The 21,348-nt window shown below is 36.4% G+C and overlaps 1 protein-coding gene across 3 annotated transcripts in view; it reads right to left on the reverse strand.

Moving 5' to 3' along the window:
* Positions 1-695: 695 nt before the first annotated feature.
* The window catches only part of lrp8 (low density lipoprotein receptor-related protein 8, apolipoprotein e receptor), a 180,291-nt gene continuing 159,638 nt past the window's right edge, over positions 696-21,348 (reverse strand). The window contains exons 15-19 of one of the 3 annotated variants that reach the window (XM_016284694.1): positions 19,471-19,623; positions 18,888-19,271; positions 9,549-9,623; positions 6,185-6,372; positions 696-4,870 (exon numbers count right to left, since the gene is read on the reverse strand). In XM_016284694.1, coding sequence (XP_016140180.1) covers positions 4,832-4,870; positions 6,185-6,372; positions 9,549-9,623; positions 18,888-19,271; positions 19,471-19,623 — 839 coding nt within the window. In that variant the 3' untranslated portion in view covers positions 696-4,831. Of the gene's footprint in view, positions 4,871-5,023; positions 6,373-9,548; positions 9,624-18,887; positions 19,272-19,470; positions 19,624-21,348 lie in introns of those variants that run through there. The other 2 variants (XM_016284693.1, XM_016284691.1) reach the window with 2 other exon arrangements.

The following is a 21,348-nucleotide window of genomic DNA, read 5'->3' on the forward strand; positions in this document are numbered from 1 at the left end:
CAAAAGAATCAATTAACAACATCTTTAAAAGGTCTATAATTTACAGATTCAATATTTATTTCCAGAACCTGTACTATTGCATTCTATAGCGAGGTGTTCTGCTTTTGAACGGATAGTTGACCAACAAAAAATAAATACATTTCTTAATCTCGTGTCATTCCAAACATGTATTTCTTTTGAATGGCATCCTTCAAAATATCTTCTTTTGTGTTCTGCAGAGAAAATAAAGTCATACAGGTTTGGAACCACATTAGGGTGAGTAAATGGTTACAGAATTTAGATTTTCGGGTGAGCACCATGGCAACTTTGTAAAAATCACATTCATCAAATCTGCCCGCTGGGAGTTCAAGCAGTTTCCCCATTTTATTTAGGTCTCCCTGGAGGCTAATACTCACCGCAGACATTAGCAAAATGTTCCTCTTTCCATTACCAGGCACAGAGCCACCGTCTCCTCTGGGGAGCCAGACATAACCGCAATCTCCGCATACTGACAAGAATTGTGAGCTGGTATGCAGCAAATTTATGCAGGGGTACAAAAGATAACAAATAACTTTTTCATTTCATCAATACCACAAACAACTGACACAACTGTTCTGATTTAACCGAATGTAATGTTTAAGAACAACAAGGAGACAAAGAGCGACAAAAGATTTTTAACAATTTAATATATCAATATATAGATATTTATCAACAACTTGAATTTCATAGAAACGTGAGTGAGACCATTTTGGCATACAGTACAGATATTCCATGTAAGTACAGTTTTTCTAATGTTAAAACCCCCTCCTTATTCCCACCACCTCTGACCCATTGACACAGACACCAGAAAAGCAAACAAAACATAACATTATTGGAAAATATACATGAACACATACAAGGCACCAATAAATTAAACTGTAACCCTCTCTTTCAACACTGAGTGTAACTTATTAAATAGAATTACAATTTAATTTATCTATTAAATAAATGTACAAATACAAATTAAACACTATTTCTGCAATGTTTACGGTTAAAAAGCAAAAATCAAATTGAGGAAGAAAAAAAAACACTTTGGCAGATTATTAATTTTTAGTTACAATCAAGTAGTAAAGAAATCCAGTGCTCTCGAGTACAAATAAATCCATGTATGGTCTACACTCTTTTTTTGTCTAGGAGACTAATATACACCTTCTTTTTACAAGAAATGTTTAAAACCTTATCAAAAGTTTTGCTGTATGAAAACATATTTACAAATCACGATTCAGACTCATTTGACAGCAACGGCTACCCTTCCCCCCATCCTATGTAATCATTTACACAGTGCAGAAGGCTTCTTGAAAAAGTTTGTGCAACAAACAGCGTACAAAATGTCTCCATACAGCTATGGAATGACTGGGACGCATGTTTCCTCAAACGACAGGAATAACAGGCCCTCCTTCCTCCCCCTACAAACCATACAAAAAATTAACAGTTCAAGTAATATACATCATGTCAACATGATCTCATAGGGGCAGACCAAAACAGGTCTTTTTTTTCCCACACAGGTCACAAAGAGAACAGACGGGAATGTTACCATGGGTGTGGAGGACCCGTCTCATCAGCGGTTCAGCTCTACAAGTCCACCAAACTAAAGAGCACTGTTCCAGGAGAGGTTCCAGCGTATTGTCCAGTGTATCGTCCATTTTAAAAGAATGGTAGCCCTTTCAAAAGCAATGTTGGGCCGATGGGGATGACAGGTAGACAGTGATGAGGAGGAGTTACGGATATTACGAATGTTAGTCACAGTGGAGTGGGGTGAAGGAGCAGCGTGGCGAGTCCCTGCAGTGCTAAAGGAAGGCAGGACTCGCCGATACACATGCATAGAGTAAGAATGATGGACAACGGTCACAAAGTACTGCTTGTTATCTACTGTACAGAGAGGCCGAAAATCCAAGGTCTAGAACCTTCTGTGACCAGATCGTACACGTGTTTATAAATTATAATAAGCTAAGTGATCTGCTTGTAGAAACCTTGACAGCTAGAGAGCTCAATGTAACAAAGTTTCCCATAAAAACATTTTTGCACCAACTCTTGAGCAGCACCTCAAAACAATGATGAGTTTGGGGTCAGGAAAAAGAAACATGCATGATGCTTCTTGTGAAAAAACAAAACCTGATTAAACCAGCCTAAGCTTATTTGCTGGTCTTAACTGGTCTTCCAGTCTGGCCATGCTGATTTTCAGTTGCTTTAGCTGGTCAGCAAGCTGGTCTCCCAGTCTGACCAACTGGCAAGTGCCTAAAATCCATTTAAAACCAGTTTCTGGTCTTCGATTGTCACCTAGTTTGGTGTCCAGTTGGTTTAGCTGGTAAACAAGCTTGTCTTCCAGTCCAAACCAGCTGATAAGTGCCCAAATTCCATCTAAAACCAGTTTAGGCTGTTTCTTCTCATTTTAGTTGGTCTCCTAGCCTGGTGTCCAGTTGGTTTCAGCTGAACAAGCTTGCCTTCCAGCCTAAACCAGCTGATATGTGCCCAAAATACCAGCAAACCAGATCTAACAAGACCAGCAAACAAGTCCAAGCAAAGCGCTTCTGAAGAAACCAAATTTATAACGATTAAACAATAATTTATGACATGACAGTTCTAAAACTGCACATTAAGCAGTTTGATTACCCTGTATTGCTAGTCTGAGATTCTCAAATCAAAAAGTTTCACATTTTCAGAGCCGATATTTTTTTTAAATACTCAAAGCATCTAAACTGTTACCGCTTCCAAAATCAACCTATCCATTATCCTTTCAATACTGTATACATATTTTGACGTGAGAAATAGTTAAGGATGAATGAAGATTCATTAAACAAACTATAATATCGATGGCAATAGATCTGTTATCTCCAAAACATGTCTTCAGTGAAGACATCTCAAGCCGATCTGATCAGAAAACCAACTACAAACTGCAGCTTCTTTAATCCTCACAGACAAAAGCCTGAGCAATGAAACTCCCACACTGTCTCTCTTCCTAATGGAAAACAAACAGTGACTTAATGGAGGATTCTTTGATATGTGGAGGGATGTTTTACACAAGATGCCTCATCACAGCAGAGAAGAGCAAAGGTGGCAGGAACAAAGAACCACTCAAGATGCGAGACCAGCCACTTACGGGCCAGAACCAATCTCGGGTACTTTCAGTAGCCTCCAACAAAGGGCAACTCACATGACTAGTTCTTCAAAACCATCTGATCTAACATCACACCCCAGTACACAGAAACATACCGTCACATGCCAAGTTTTAATCCCTGCTGGAAAATCTTAACCCAGCCTAAGGGTTTTTGCTGGTTTAGATTAAGCTTAGATGGCCTTGATGGTCTCGAAGATCTATAAATCAGTGGTTCTCAACCAGGGCAAAAGGCAAACTATCAGGGGGCCTCCAATTACATATATTGTTTTGTTTATTTCAGTCAGTCTTGATCTAAATCCATCAAACCCCTTTAAACCATCAATTCAGACTAGCCTAACTAAAACCAGCAAAAAAACTGTTTTTTACATTGTCCAATCAGTCAGTGTCCCTCTGACAGTGATACAGAAATAACCAAGTGCTCATTCATCACACAGAGAAAGTTTGAGAGTTGATATGTACAGGAAGCCTATATTCAGGCACTCCTCATTTCCTGTGCCACACGTCGAACAGATGACTGTTCATATGAGCAAAGCTTTGATCTACGACTCTAATCTATCACGCTATTAAGTCACCCAATATGGCAGGCGGTGTCTTCTTTGTCAGCATGCTAAATGCTGAAGAGTTTTCTCCAAGGCATGACGAATGTAGGGGCGGAAAAGACGTGTGTTTTTGCGTGTCCGAGAAGGAGCGATCTAGACTGTAGATATGAACAAACAGCATTTTAGCCATTATCAAACCCTGGCTACCGTATCTATTAGCGTGATTGTGATAACAAACCACACAGATTATAACGATAACTGATAATATTTTAGAAAAACTGATGTCCTGAGCTAATGTTTTGGGGTTATAAATGTGCCTGGGCAGGAAGATTTTAGTTGGTCCTAGAAACTTGAGAAAAACGGAAGACCCAGTGCTGGTAAAATAAATAAAAATGGAAAAATATATTACCTCTCAAAACTGGGAGTCAAATCTGACTCGAGTGACTATGGAAGACGTGAAGGAACACTAGTCTTGGCATTGGAAGTATGTAAGCAGGAGGACAGAAAATGACAGATTCTGACTTATTTACAGGTAAATCTTAATTTTTGTGGTATATTATTTGCTTGTGAGATTATATGAATGCATAACAGCCACATGGTGGAATCTGTGTTTAGTATGTCTGCAAATATGAATTTTCCACACCCTCTCTCCATCCTATTTCATATTTTCCTTCAATGCATCTCCTATGCTCACAGGATGGATTGCCCACAATTCTCTCCCAACATGTTTTGCCAGACAAAATGGCCATAGCTCAGCTCAAACCAGCTTAACCAGTAATAAAACTATTTCTAATAAAAAAAATAAACAACTACAGCACGAGTGCAGCAGGAGAGCCACTGAGTGTTAGTGACTACTGACGTGATGAGCTATGAAGTTAGTCATCATTAGACAGCACTACCTATGACTACTGACACAGAGCAAGAATGATGCTAGTAGTTTAATTTTAGAACTAGTGATTATTGCCCGACTGAGAGTTTATGGGCTGGAAAAGACACTACGAGAAGACAAACCCAGTTTTCAAGTGCTCGTGTGTCCTTTTGGCTCTCTGTGCCTTGCTGCGTTGTCTCGTGCAACCTCCTCGACGGAAGGAGAGATGGAGGACTAAAGGACGCATGGATTCGGGGACGGAGAAGGAGAGAGCAACTACAAGAATCACCCTCAGGGGAATCCGTCATCGTCTGGACTGAGCGCCACGCGCTGCGGAGAGCAGATAAAAAAAAACAGTTACATGTGTTGAGAGAAAGGGTGAGAAATAAACACATAGGAAAGAATGAGGAGGCCCATGGAGAAGGAGACGGCTACAGAACCCCCCCCCCCCCCCCCCCCCCCCCCCCCCCCACATACACACACACACACACACACTGTGAAGAGCGTGATGTGTGGGGCGCTGGAGAGAATCCTGTTATGCCACTGGGGCGGCCTGCCCCGTTTCTGGTGTGTGACTGATGTCTTTATCTCTGCTTGTGCTTGACATGCTGACTGTAGCACAGAAAGTTCAAATCACACTGTTCTAATCCCTCCATCTGTCTAACAGCTCTCAACAGCACCATGCTAACTATTTTAGCCCAGGTCGACAGTTATGCAAATATATGAATAAATCATTACACCACCCAAATAAATTATCAGCAAAACACCTAAATTAATAAATAAATTCTAATATATTAAAAGATTGTCCAGTCATTTAAGGTGCTCGTTGCTCATCCCTAAAACAGTTATACTGAATTAATAAAAAAAAAAAAACTATTTGGTAAAGGGAGAGCACAATTTCAAAGCTTTCAAACGTGGAAAGCATTTAAAGCTTTACACACACACAACACGAGAAACCAAAGACCATGGCTGCATCCAAAATCGCATACTTCCCTAGTATATAGTAGTCAAAAAAATTTATAGGAAAAGAGTAGTATGTACGACTTCATAGTAGTCTTAAAACAATAGGTGAAAAGTTCCTGGATGACATACTATTTCCACATCAACTTGACTCTTTACTATCCCATGAGGCCAGGGGAGAGGATTTGTAAATGGCAGTGAATGGGTGATAGGTCACATGATACTGACAACATGGCGAATGTAGTACATCTGGATTAAATTCATATTACACACATTCATACTATATACTAGAACCCATTTTTTTAACGGTCGCAAAGTAATTACTTATTCAAAAGAAGTACCTACTCAGAGAGTACGCAATTTCGGAATCAGCCAATGGAAAACACATACAGACTAATGAAACCTCACATGGTAATCCGTACACTAATTAAACATACATTTGAATGAAAATGTGTGGTGAATTATGAGTATAAATATGTGTGACGAAAGAGGCAGCATAATGCCCTCTCTTGGGGAACGCTGTCTTAGCCCCGCCCACATTTGATCACTATCCGATTGTCTTCCTCTCTTTGTTCACTTTGCGCTGGACAGCATAGGTGCCCCTGAGTACCAGTGAGCTGCTGGGTCTGGGATACCGCCACCCAGTGGCAGTGCTAGGTATGGCTCTCTGGCACTGCCACTCACTGCAGGGTAGACGTGGCCGATCTGCTCGCTGCGGCCGATGTGGATTTCGTCGTCGTCATCCTCTGTGGTCTTGCGGTAAACGGGGTTGTCGAAGTTCATGCTCTTGGTGTTCCGTCTCCTCCAGTTGCGCCACACCAGGTAGCCTCCGGTACACATCAGGCCGATGACCACTGTGGCAAGGATAGGAACTGCATGCGTTTAACACACAGTCAACACATACGGCGGGGGCGTTAACACAGCCAGGGGACACAGAGCGGCGCATAATGACACACACACACACACACACACACACACACATATAAATTCAAGCTCACACACTCAAACTTTAAGGTGCATCATGGCAGACCAGGGTCAAATGGTTTTATTAAAATGGTTTATAAAACAAGAAATTTGGTGAATGACATTATGTATCAAAGCAAATCTCATTGTATTCCACAGAATCCTCAGATGATAACACTGGTGTAAAAACTACACTATGTTTAGAACAGCAGGTTTCTATCCTACTTGTAATATATCAGCAGTATGCATAATGTGTTCATTCAATGCTTGCTGTTTTTCTTGCTGCAACTCTCTTACCAAAATCCAGGACATATTTAAATAGAATTTAAAATCCTTGTTTGTGTGATTTTATACCAATAAACATTAAATAAAATCTACAAAATAGTATAGGCTATACAAGTGTCATTTATAAAAAGAAAAAACAAACAAACAAACCTGTCTACATCAGCATGGGAAAAGTTTATAAATTTAAATTGGACTTAAATTTGAATTTGACTTTTCTTTTCAATGATAACTTAAATTAAATGTAACGTAGTAAGGTTACAAAGTATGCATACTGTTTCTCACATACAATTAAAAAAAATAGTTCGCAATATACAGTGCATAGCATGTTTGGGGTCAGTAAAATCTTTTTAAAGGGTTGTGGTCAGTAAGTTTTTTTTGTTTTTTTTATTCAGTCAAGATGCATTAAACTGATCAAAGGTTATGGTAAAGACATTTATAATATTACAAAAGCCTTCTTTTTCAAATAAAATTCTTTCAAACTTTATATGCATCAAAGTATCCTAAAAAGAATGATCATGGTTTCCACAAAAATATTAAGCAGCACAACTGATTTCAAAACTGATAATAATAAGAATTTTACTTGAGCAGCAAATCAGCACGGATTTAACGAACGGCTGCTGAAAATTCAGCCTTGCCAACAAAGGAATAAAATAAATTTTGAAATATATTAAAATAGAAAACCCTTATTTTTAAATAGTAATAATATTTCACAATATTACTGGTTTACTGTATATTTGATCAAACAAATGCAGCATTGGTGAACATAAGAGACGTCTTCTAAAAAACATTGAAAAATCTTACCGTCCCCAGTCTTTTGAATAGTAGTGTACATAATTTAAGAAGAGTCAGATCATATCACTACCAAAAATACTACTTAAAAAGCAGGTCTAAAACCCCCAAAATAGCACATATGTATATTTTAAAACTAGGGCTGCCAAAGACGCACCTTTCCCACTCTCACACACACACGCAGTGGCTTAGTGGAATATGTGAAGGGGGTGCTCACATGCTGTTCTGTGAGAAAGCAGGGGTCTAAGGGGAATCGAATTGGACTGTGTGTATGCTCCCACACGCCTACATGTGAATGGTTGGGGGGGATCACATTGCTATTCAGGGTGAATTGATAACCATGTGTGGCTTTCCTGCAGTGGCTGGCTAACCCATTCCCTATTTTAAAAGATCAGCCGTGGCTTCTCTGGTCCCCTGGAAGTTCTCCCTAATTGCTCTTTTGTCTGGGGGGGCCGCAGAGACCTCCTCATGATGTGTTTTCCTCCATCACTCAGGTTCTATTGTCTCGCTATAAACACTTGGAATGCATTTTGTCTATGAATTACATTCGATTTTTTAACCAAACTACCATAAAAGAAAGCATTTAGAAAAATGTTACAATTTTAAGGGATGCCCATAGAGGGACTGCAATTGCAAAGAGCTATTAAAACGTTTTTTTTTAGAGAAAAAGTATTTCACTTAGTGTCTTTCATTTGAATATGAGCACAGACAAGGTCATTTCAATCCCACTAAGCCACTCGCCAGACGGCTCAGACAATCAATGAAGCCCATCAGGTCCTTTTGACAGAGACTTTCTGCAGAAACTATGAGATGTATACATTACTGTACTTTATATATATAAATATGTACTGTTATTTAGTTTGCTCAAACAGTCAAAAGGATGATGTATAGAAACTGAGAAAATGATCACAAAATCAAAATGCATGAGTGACACTTCTTTTTGTAGGACCAAAAATAACCATTTATAAAGCACTTATTTCATAATGAGCATAACATATTTCAAAACACATTTTGTAGGCCGTGTGTCATATAACTTTTTGAAATAGACACTTTAATTTAGAAAGAATATTCTTGATTAAATACAATTCAAGCTGAATCGACAGCATCTGTAGATAATCTATGGATAATCTAATGCTCTTCATACAAAAAAATAGAAAAATAAAAATATGGAAATGTCACACTGTCAACAAAGTATAACCATATTTAGACTAGTTTGAAGCATTTTTTAACCTCATCAGTGAAAAATTATATAAATATAATAAAAATGTAATTTTATAAATGTAATTAAATATGAATGTATAAATATAATTACCCACACAGCACTTTTCAATAGAGCAAAATCCACACACAGAAAAAACTGCTACTTCAATATCCATTTCACTGCACAATGTTGTTTTTAGGCAACAAACACATTCATGCTTGAATTCAAATTCATACAAATCATTTCTATCTAAATGTGAGATGTTTACTTGAAATATAAATCTTTTTTTTTTTTTTTTTGGGTTGATGAAAAATCAATAAAAATGTTTGAGAGAATTTTCAAGAGCAAAAAGTGTGTCGTCCACATTGTGTACCATTGCCGGGATAAGAATTAATAGATATGATGGACCACCGGGATGTAATGTGACTTTGAAAAAGTTTTTTACTCATTTATTCCAAGTAATCTCTAAGAATAAATATGTATTATTAACAATTGTTTTATGCATCACGTGTTTGCAAAGTGAAGAAATGGATTTGTTGCACAGAGGGACAGTAACATCAGATAGCAAACTCAGAATTGAGTTGAAATTATTTCTGGAATAATTAGCATGCTGTCAATAGCACTTAAATTGTATTTAACCTGGAATATTAAGCTAAATGAAGCCGCAGCAAGTTTATAAATGGCTAGGACCACCGTAAGTGTCTCCAAAGCAGGTAGTGCACATAAAGCTCAAGGGCAAAAGCTGTTCATGGGTGAATAAGTCTGAATTCAAAATGCAGGATAAAATGCTTAGTTAACTTTAATACTCACCTATTGGAATGACTATACCCAGAACCGCAACGGTTATATTGCTACCAAGGAGGAAATGGTCATTTCCACTGCCCGCTGAAATAGAAAGATGAGCGAAAAAGACAAATGAAGAAAGAAAGACATGCAACAATGAGGGAAAACAAAGAAAGACTGTATTAACTTTCTATTTAATCACAAGATCATAACCAGAGGCGGACAGTAACTAAGTACATTTACTTGAGTATTGTACTTAAGTACACTTTCTGAGTATCGGTACTTTACTTGAGTATTATTTTTTCTTGGAACTTATAACTTTAACTTCACTACATTTGAATGTCAAATATTGTACTTTTCACTCCAATACATTTCTATCAAGGTCCTCGAAGTAGAAAGTCGTTATTATATAGCAGCTTTGAAAGTCAGTGGGTTATTTTTTTCTTCTCTAAAACTTGACTTTCTTTTTTTCAGACAGTTTATCAGTAATCACTCTTGTAGGGCTACATTAAATAATTTTCCAGCATTTTTTTGAACACTGACCAGTTGCAAATGTGATATTTATTTACAACAATTCAATAATAAGAAGTTGATATTGTGGTATATATAAGACACAATGTTTTCTGATTTTGCTAAATTGTGTATGTGAAAATATTAGCTATAAAGCCACAGAAGAACTGTTGTGCATCTCCTAATAAAACACAAAAGGTGTTGGACTTGAATCAGCACTGCACAGACTGTTCGGTGTGTGATATCAAAGTACAGCGAGAGCGATTAGACAGCATTTAAAAAAAAATGTTTTGATGTCAAATAAGTCTTGCTGTTTTGCTTTTTTGTTAAAGCAGTGTTTCTGTTGTAAAGTTATACAGCTACAGTTGTGTTGCTGGGTTTTAAAGCAGGTTTGATTTTTTTTCTTTTTTCCTTATCACTCTGTATTTACAGGATTTCACTGTCCACTCTGTTCAAATGTGGTTGAATGGCTACACATAGATGTGTGCACACACTGTCAGAGCTGTGTGAGATCACTACCATCCTGCTTTTGTTGGGGTGGGTAGGGGTGTTAAATATTTATTTATTTATTTATGTTTTGTTTTTTTCCCCCATAGGTTTTTAACATTCTAAAAGCTCTTTATTCCAAAGATACTACAAGCTAGTCAGTGTATTCAGCAGGTGTAATGTATTCTAAGTTGCTTCAGAAGTATTGCAAGTATTACATACAACAATAAAACAGTGCATTGACATAAAAAAAGGAAATTTACTTTTGGTACTTAAGTACTTTTAAAAGCAAGTACTTCTGTACTTTTACTTAAGTACAAATCTGCCTTTACAACTTTTACTTGTAATGGAGTAATATTTGACCAGCAGTATCTGTACTTTCACTCAAGTAATGGAGTTGAGTACTTTGTCCGCCTCTGATCATAACAGACCCTGTAATCTGCAGTTTAGTTAACAGCATTGTATTGTCCATAATTATTGAGAGTGAGCAAATGATGACAGGTTTTTCCTTAAGTGAACTATTTCTTTAAAACAGCATCAAAATAAAACACTGACTGCGTTTGCAGCATGTAACAGGTATGTTTTCACTGCCATTTTCATTTAAATGAATCTTTTTGTGTCCAGTGTCCATTTACATTGCTATCTTACCCAAGGCCACATTATTGCGATTCATACAGCACTTTGGTTTGTGCTGTTGCTTCCCTTTTAAAGGTTTCTGCTGAGCAGTTGTTTCCACCTAATAAATCCCACCTCAATCTCACAATTAGCACGTGGCCCTCCATTAGCTACAGCATAATTAGTGTCTGATAATGGAGTCTGAGCCAGGAGATTAAGAGGACTAGATGGTACAGCATTGAAATACAGATACAGACAAGACAGCCTGAGGGCTTGGAAAATCGGTAGGAAACAAAAGAAATGCAATGTATATAGCAAAAACCACACATAAAGAGAAAGATGATCAAGAAAACATTGTCCATAAGGGGATCCTCTTAAAGATACAGTTAGCATGTTATTTGTGTGAGACCAGTGACATCTGGGTTTCCATGGCGACGCTTCATTTGCATCATCTGCTTCTGTTTTTATATAGTGTATAGTTCCTGTTTAAATGGGTTTTTTAAGTTTCTCTTAAAAGAGCACTGAATTTCTCTTTATGCTAAACGATTTAATACATCCATAAAATCATTCACAGAGCCATATGGCTGTGAAAAGACGCAGCAGTGTATCCAAACTCAATAATGTGGAAATGCTTTTAGTACAAACAACTGGCCTGTAACAGGTGATGCTGACAAACTCCATTATGAGCACTGAATACTGTTAACACACGCTTCATAAATTCACAACCCATGGTTTTATTTTTCATTTTGCACAATATATGATACAGGGGCGTAGCCATCATTTCAAAAGTGGGGGGGACGGAATGTCTAGTGTTATACCTGTTTTTTCCCTTGTCTAATTGACAGGTTTTATTTTTAATCGTACCTTTTTTGCTTTATATGCTTTATGCTTATATTATTATATATGATTATAAAACAGAAGAAAGAGAGAAAGAAACAAAGAGAAAGAAAAAGAGAAAGAAAGAGAAAGAGAGAAATACAACAGCATGTCACTGGGACAGCACCCTTAAAAGGACATCTTTGTACATTATTTACCCCAAAAAGTTTCATAGTTGTACATTAAGGTACATATTGGTACTCTAAGGTACTAATGTGCACCTTTTCCAGTATAAAGTACAAAGATGTCCTTATAAGGGTACTGAGAGTATATTGTTTACATATTTCAAATTGTATTTTGTGTATGTTGTATGTACAGTTCATGGCACACAGTAATGGATGCTTGCACATTCACATACTACTTTATTCTGTTCTATTCTACAGTCCATGCACCTGACACACAATAGTCTTAGGATCTGGCTGGTGGGGTTTTAATACAGTTACAGAAGACCTGCCTACTTCTACAGCACCCAACCCTATGCCAGATGCCCCCTGTTCTGTCTACCAACCAATAATTTGTATCCTAAATTATTTTTTAACACTTTAGTATGGGGAACACATATTCACTATTAACTATGACTTTCGCCTCAAACTCTTAATTTACTGCTTATTAATAGCTTTTAAGGTAGTCGTTGTAGTTGTTAAGTTTAGGTATTAGGTAGGATTATGGGATGCAGAATATGGTCATGAAGAATAAGGAATTAATATGTGCTTTCTAAGTACATTTACATTTACATTTAGTCATTTAGCAGATGCTTTTATCCAAAGCGACTTACAATTGGGGGAAACGGCTATCCTGCTTAATATTTTTCTGGAAACCGTGATTTTTTTTCAAGTTCAAAAGAATATTAACAATGTAAAATCCTTATTGTCACTTTTGATCAATTTAATTGCTGGAAAAAGTATATATGTGACCCTGGACCACAAAACCAGTCATAAGGGCCGAATTTAGATTTATACATCAACTGAAAGCTGAGTAAACAAGCTTTCTATTAATGTATGGTTTGTTAGGATAGGACAATATTTGGCTGAGATACAACTATTTGAAAATCTGGAATCTGAGGGTGCAAAAAATCTAAATACTGAGAAAATCGCCTTTAAAGTTGTCCAAATGAAGTTCTTAGCAATGCATATTACTAATCAAAAATGAAGTTTTTATATATTTACGGTAGGAAGTTTACAAAATATCTTCATGGAACATGATCTTTACTTAATATCCTAATGATTTTTGGCATAAAAGAAAAATCTATAATTTTGACCTATACAATGTATTTTTGGCTATTGCTACAAATATACCCCAGCGACTTGGTTTTGTTTTGGCTTTGACTGTTTTTTTTAAATATATATAAAAACAATCTTACTGTCCCAAAACCTCTGAACAGCAGTGTATAAAAAATTGAGTCATATTTGTAGAATTCTCTCAAAATCTACAGGCAAGTCTTTGTCTTCATTAGCAAGCAGCCATAAAAGGCAGAAAGGCTGCTAAGCGTAATTCATCAGTATCCTCAGTGCAGCAATTTACAGGTTTTATCTAATGGAGAGTTTCACATGTCTACCGTGTAATATTCTGGTAAGTCATACAATATTCAAGAGCCCAAATTTATGGTCAGCATCAAGAATGAGCACTTCTGTGCTTTAATTATGGACTGAGAGGTGACAAGGCTACTAAAATGTTAGTTGTTTTCCCATATTTCTAGTCTCGACAGACCACTTTCAAAGACTTTCAGAGGGCTATCATGGATGTAGATCCTATTACTGAAGTCACTAATGCCTTTTGTCCTGCTGTGTCCAGGTGGCCGTGTACCTGAGCATCCCCACACAAAGCCCAGAGGCTGTGGGGGGTGAGAGTGAAACACTGACTGTGGAGAGGAACAAGGCTGAGGGCAATGTTCATCAGTCAGGGCTGGCTGCTCCGCTCTCTTCACTGGCTGTTTTAATTCAGCACAGACACACATTGGGACCCCGGGCCACCACTGCTGCCTCATCTATCACTCTCAAGTGGCCCAGCGATGCTCAGCAAGCAAATTCCACCACACATTAACTTTTTCAGACTCCGAGGACTACTGTACGAGTACTGTATGAGAGCATTTATATAAGCTTCATGCCTTCAGCTGAATATTAGCGGTGATGGAGAACAAGTCCAACACAAGTAAAACCACACAATATCACATGATATTGTCTTATACAATAGTCCTATGAATATTTACATAAAGGTCAATGACATCAAATACTCTTCAAAAGTTTGTGGTTGGTAAAATTCTTAACATTTTTAATTGTATGCTCACCAAGGCTGCATTTATTTGATCAAAAATACAGTAAAAAAGTAATATTGTTACAATATCAAATAAGTGTTTTCTATTTTAATATATTTTAAAATGTAATTTATTTTTTTGATGGCAAAGCAGAATTTTCAGCAGCCATTTCTTCAGTCATTAGAGTCATCATTAATCATTCCAATAAGCTGATTTGGTGCTCAAAAAACATTTATTATTATTATCAATGTTGAAACAGTTCTGCTTAATTTTTTTGTGGAAACTGTGATGTATTTTTTTATTATTTTTTTTTAAGATTTTGTGATGAATTCATTTGAAATAGAATTTTAAACGGCTTTGTTGTCACTGTCAACTTTTAAATGCCCATGACAAAGAAAACCCCATTCTTTGCATTCATGTCGGTCCATCAAGTAAAAGTACGTTTTCCCAACACCTTGAATACACCTTCTTAATCATTATTTTCAAAGAAGTTTAGTATTTTTTTTACAAATACAAATAATTATTAATTCAAAATTTCATTACATTTTTGGGGAGCTGAATCACATGACATTTAACAACTCGTAAAAATATTCATTTTTAAAGAGCTATTTTTAAAAGCATGCTCATCATAGAAAAGGTGTACTCAAGTTATTGCATATGATTTACATTGTAATCAGTGCTCTCAAAATTAGTGCGTTAATGCATGCGATTAATGCTTTCAGTTTAACAGTGTTAAAAATATTTAACGCAAGGGCGGAGTTAGGGCTGGCCACCCCACTCACTTGTTTCTGTGTCTTTTTTTTTTCTAGACAAGAATTGCGTTTATTTAGACGCAGTGTGAAAAAAAAGGTACAGGGGACGAGGGAGCTTCAGTAGAACAACAGTGATCTGCAGTCAGATGAGATGTTGTCAGGCCATATGTCAGTAAAAATGAATTGTCCTGTCCTGACAGCCATTATACTGTGATCATAGCACGAGCTCTTCAATTGTACGCACAAATGCGCCAGCGCGTTGTACATCATTCGTCAGCTAAGTCATGAAATTACCAAAAAAGTGATTAAAGCTGCCTTAAAACTGTGCATGCATGTAAGTATTTGTTATATATGAGTCACATTTAAGAACATGTCTCTGAAATGCTGTGGTTTTCAAAACTGTCTTGGAGCCCAGCACGGTCTCCCTCATCTACTGTAACACCCCGTTTCAACTCGTCAGCCCATTAGTAGAGACTTTAAGACCTGAAGTGGGTCAGAAAAGGTAAAGAGTTGTGAGAAAATACTATGCGTGTCAGATCCGCATCATGTTCAGCAGCGGCAGCTCTTATAATGTAATAGCAGCCAAAATAACCTAATAACCTGTTAAATCTATTAATCAAAGAACAAAAGAAAAGGATTAATCTATGTTTAATTTAGAATTTAGTGTTTGATAACTTTATGGCTTAATGGGTTTATGCGAATGGCTATAGTCAATGGTTAACTATTAGGGGGAAAAATATTTCATAGAGACATCAGTAGTAGTATTGATACTGGCCTTCAGTCATAAAAAAAGATGCCACTAAAAAAATATAAAAAAAATGTACTGTCTTTATGTTCTTTTTACATTAACTTGAAGATTGCGTGTGAAATTATTGTATTATAAAAGTATATTTAAAAACTTTAATGCTAGGTGGGATTAATTGCAATTAATTTCAGAAAAAATGTGTGATTAGTTAATTTTTTTAATTAACTGACAGCATTAATTGTAATACCATTTTGAATAAAATAGAATCAGACAAAAAAGATCATGATGTCACTGATGCATAACACAAAAACAGAAACGGAAACTCACCGCGATGAGAGAGATTGCCATTGGCACCTTGTATGCTGTTGCCGTGGGTGATGGTTGTAGATGTCTGTCTGTGATCTGCTGTCGTCTGGGTGGAGGTTGGCTGTTTCCATGGTGATGTAGTGCTAGACTGAGTGGTCACTAGGTTTGAAGTGGCTGAGGTGTGTGTGCTGGTGGAATGACGTGAGCTGGAATGAGTGGTTGTGGTGGGGCTGATGGTGGTTGTACTTGATACTGTAGCTGTAGGTGTAGTTGTGGAGATTGTACTGGTTGTTGTAGGTGTATCTGTGTTTGTAGCTGGAGTGGTGGTTGTAGGAGTCACAGTAGTAGAAGGTTCTGGTGTCGTAGTAGTGGTTGTACTTGCAGAAGTTGTCGTTTTGGGTTTGACTACAACAAACAAAACAGATATATGGAGATATATGGAGACATGTGCTTCCCAGAACTATGATTGAAGTTGAAACTTCCTGTAATCTCTTCAGTTTGCCTAAAAGACAACATTTAACTCCCAAACATGAATCAGGTGACATTTGTTTCTTTAAAGTGTGTAGTATGAGTAAGCTTGATCTAGGGCTCTTTATTTTGCTACCTGTCACACAGCGGCGCATGTCTGGGCCCAATTCCATGCTGTCAGGACAGGCACACGTGTACTTGGGCGAGTGGTCTGTGATCTGAGGAGCTCTGAGGCACAGGTACTCACAGCCTCCATTGGGCAAACTCCCCATGTTGCATGTATCTGGAGCTATAGGGAAAAACACATTTTAATTCAGACGAGTTAGCCTCTGGTTCGTTGCATAGTAGTATATATGAGATCATACATTAAAATATGAACACAGCAGCTGAACTATTAAGATGCATTCACATTGACAGAGACCTAACACTGGAGGTCATTAATTTTCAATTAAAGCTGTACCACATGAGGTTTGTAAATAAAAGGTCCAGCAATTTTATTCAGCCTAATTCACCTCAAAATTGGTTTCTATGCAGTTGTCCATGGGTATAAAGTGCATAAGATATATTAACTATTTAAGAAGACACTTTCATATAAATTAATAATTTATTTTTTAAGTTAAATTATATCAGTTATTCAGTTAATTTATATATTCAGTTATTTCAATTTTTTACTTTCTGAAAAAAAAGTATACATTTTTAATATTTAAAATAATAAGAAATGTTACTTGAGCAGCAAATCAGCATATTAGAATGATTTCTGAAGGATCATGTGACACTGAAGACTGGAGTAATGGCTTCTGAAAATTCAGCTTTACCATCACATGAATGACTAGCATTATAAAATATATTAAAATAGAAAACAGGTATTTTAAATTGTAATAATATTTCACAATATTACTGTTTTTGCTGTATTTTTTTTTTAAACAATTGCAGTCTTGGTGAGCATTAGATACTTTTTTCAAAAACTGCGAATTAAGACGAGATTAACAACGGTCAGTAATCATGCTTGTCTAATCTATCTTACAGTATATGCAGAAATGCATCAGAAAGCATTTATTTGGCTTGACGAACTGTTATATTTGTACTTAAACATAATAGATTTAATACATATGTGTTATGACCAGAAACTAGAATCATTCTTTTGATGTTATTATCAGTTGAACAGTACAGCAACGTACAGCTCTTTTTTGCACATTCTCATAAAATCATGTTTTGCAGGGATGCATAACTGATTAATATTTCACTCAGGGGCACTTGAGATACAAAAAGTGGTTGGATTTCATTCTCATAATTTCTCATTCAGCATAAGTGTTTTCCTGCTTTGCATTTTCAGAGCAACAAGTTTAATTCTTTGATTTAGATTTAAATAGCACTTCTCATTTATTAATGTGAGGAGGCTGTAAATTGGTTCTTCTGCTGGCATGCTGCACGTGGTCTATTTGTGATAAAAGGATGAAAACAAAGAATCAAAATCTGCAAACATGCACGCACACTGCTTCTTTCATTTTCTCTGCCTGTCTCCAGAATAACAATTCACCATAAATATGCTATTCAATAACAGGACCGCTATTACTGGGGAAAAAAACAGAGTCAGCAAAGATTTTCGTCTCATTATTATAACAATGCTGAAGAGGTGACACTGTGAAAATAATACTGTTCAAGCATTGTTTCTATTAGCTCCTGAAAGGCAGAACTACTAAACAGGCATTTTTTTCTTTGCTGCTGTACCTTTAAGAAATGTATGCTTCACATGCGAAATGTACAACAAAGTTGTCGTTTTTTTTTTAGTTTCACTAAATTGTTTTTTGGTCTGGGGAGTAAGTTGAGTTCTCAGTGTTTTTACAACAAATCAAAGTCTTTTATCTCAAAAGATCAGGAACAATTTGATTCCTCATGATATGAGTCCTCTAATTCATTATAACATCTATCACTGGCTATTGAGCTCAATAGATAAAAACAGACTGAAAGACACATTACTTTTCAAAAAGTTTGAGGTCAGATGGTTAAATATTAGGGGGAAAAATATTTCATAGAGACATCAGTAGTAGTATTGATACTGGCCTTCAGTCATAAAAAAAGATGCCACTAAAAAAATATAAAAAAATGTACTGTCTTTATGTTCTTTTTACATTAACTTGAAGATTGCGTGTGAAATTATTGTATTATAAAAGTATATTTAAAAACTTTAATGCTAGGTGGGATTAATTGCAATTAATTTCAGAAAAAATGTGTGATTAGTTAATTTTTTTAATTAACTGACAGCATTAATTGTAATACCATTTTGAATAAAATAGAATCAGACAAAAAAGATCATGATGTCACTGATGCATAACACAAAAACAGAAACGGAAACTCACCGCGATGAGAGAGATTGCCATTGGCACCTTGTATGCTGTTGCCGTGGGTGATGGTTGTAGATGTCTGTCTGTGATCTGCTGTCGTCTGGGTGGAGGTTGGCTGTTTCCATGGTGATGTAGTGCTAGACTGAGTGGTCACTAGGTTTGAAGTGGCTGAGGTGTGTGTGCTGGTGGAATGACGTGAGCTGGAATGAGTGGTTGTGGTGGGGCTGATGGTGGTTGTACTTGATACTGTAGCTGTAGGTGTAGTTGTGGAGATTGTACTGGTTGTTGTAGGTGTATCTGTGTTTGTAGCTGGAGTGGTGGTTGTAGGAGTCACAGTAGTAGAAGGTTCTGGTGTCGTAGTAGTGGTTGTACTTGCAGAAGTTGTCGTTTTGGGTTTGACTACAACAAACAAAACAGATATATGGAGATATATGGAGACATGTGCTTCCCAGAACTATGATTGAAGTTGAAACTTCCTGTAATCTCTTCAGTTTGCCTAAAAGACAACATTTAACTCCCAAACATGAATCAGGTGACATTTGTTTCTTTAAAGTGTGTAGTATGAGTAAGCTTGATCTAGGGCTCTTTATTTTGCTACCTGTCACACAGCGGCGCATGTCTGGGCCCAATTCCATGCTGTCAGGACAGGCACACGTGTACTTGGGCGAGTGGTCTGTGATCTGAGGAGCTCTGAGGCACAGGTACTCACAGCCTCCATTGGGCAAACTCCCCATGTTGCATGTATCTGGAGCTATAGGGAAAAACACATTTTAATTCAGACGAGTTAGCCTCTGGTTCGTTGCATAGTAGTATATATGAGATCATACATTAAAATATGAACACAGCAGCTGAACTATTAAGATGCATTCACATTGACAGAGACCTAACACTGGAGGTCATTAATTTTCAATTAAAGCTGTACCACATGAGGTTTGTAAATAAAAGGTCCAGCAATTTTATTCAGCCTAATTCACCTCAAAATTGGTTTCTATGCAGTTGTCCATGGGTATAAAGTGCATAAGATATATTAACTATTTAAGAAGACACTTTCATATAAATTAATAATTTATTTTTTAAGTTAAATTATATCAGTTATTCAGTTAATTTATATATTCAGTTATTTCAATTTTTTACTTTCTGAAAAAAAAGTATACATTTTTAATATTTAAAATAATAAGAAATGTTACTTGAGCAGCAAATCAGCATATTAGAATGATTTCTGAAGGATCATGTGACACTGAAGACTGGAGTAATGGCTTCTGAAAATTCAGCTTTACCATCACATGAATGACTAGCATTATAAAATATATTAAAATAGAAAACAGGTATTTTAAATTGTAATAATATTTCACAATATTACTGTTTTTGCTGTATTTTTTTTTTAAACAATTGCAGTCTTGGTGAGCATTAGATACTTTTTTCAAAAACTGCGAATTAAGACGAGATTAACAACGGTCAGTAATCATGCTTGTCTAATCTATCTTACAGTATATGCAGAAATGCATCAGAAAGCATTTATTTGGCTTGACGAACTGTTATATTTGTACTTAAACATAATAGATTTAATACATATGTGTTATGACCAGAAACTAGAATCATTCTTTTGATGTTATTATCAGTTGAACAGTACAGCAACGTACAGCTCTTTTTTGCACATTCTCATAAAATCATGTTTTGCAGGGATGCATAACTGATTAATATTTCACTCAGGGGCACTTGAGATACAAAAAGTGGTTGGATTTCATTCTCATAATTTCTCATTCAGCATAAGTGTTTTCCTGCTTTGCATTTTCAGAGCAACAAGTTTAATTCTTTGATTTAGATTTAAATAGCACTTCTCATTTATTAATGTGAGGAGGCTGTAAATTGGTTCTTCTGCTGGCATGCTGCACGTGGTCTATTTGTGATAAAAGGATGAAAACAAAGAATCAAAATCTGCAAACATGCACGCACACTGCTTCTTTCATTTTCTCTGCCTGTCTCCAGAATAACAATTCACCATAAATATGCTATTCAATAACAGGACCGCTATTACTGGGGAAAAAAACAGAGTCAGCAAAGATTTTCGTCTCATTATTATAACAATGCTGAAGAGGTGACACTGTGAAAATAATACTGTTCAAGCATTGTTTCTATTAGCTCCTGAAAGGCAGAACTACTAAACAGGCATTTTTTTCTTTGCTGCTGTACCTTTAAGAAATGTATGCTTCACATGCGAAATGTACAACAAAGTTGTCGTTTTTTTTTTAGTTTCACTAAATTGTTTTTTGGTCTGGGGAGTAAGTTGAGTTCTCAGTGTTTTTACAACAAATCAAAGTCTTTTATCTCAAAAGATCAGGAACAATTTGATTCCTCATGATATGAGTCCTCTAATTCATTATAACATCTATCACTGGCTATTGAGCTCAATAGATAAAAACAGACTGAAAGACACATTACTTTTCAAAAAGTTTGAGGTCAGTAACATTTTAAAGAA

Source organism: Sinocyclocheilus grahami, unplaced genomic scaffold (genome assembly GCF_001515645.1).
Source record: "Sinocyclocheilus grahami isolate Dianchi unplaced genomic scaffold, SAMN03320097.WGS_v1.1 scaffold187.1, whole genome shotgun sequence".
Lineage (NCBI taxonomy): Eukaryota > Metazoa > Chordata > Actinopteri > Cypriniformes > Cyprinidae > Sinocyclocheilus > Sinocyclocheilus grahami.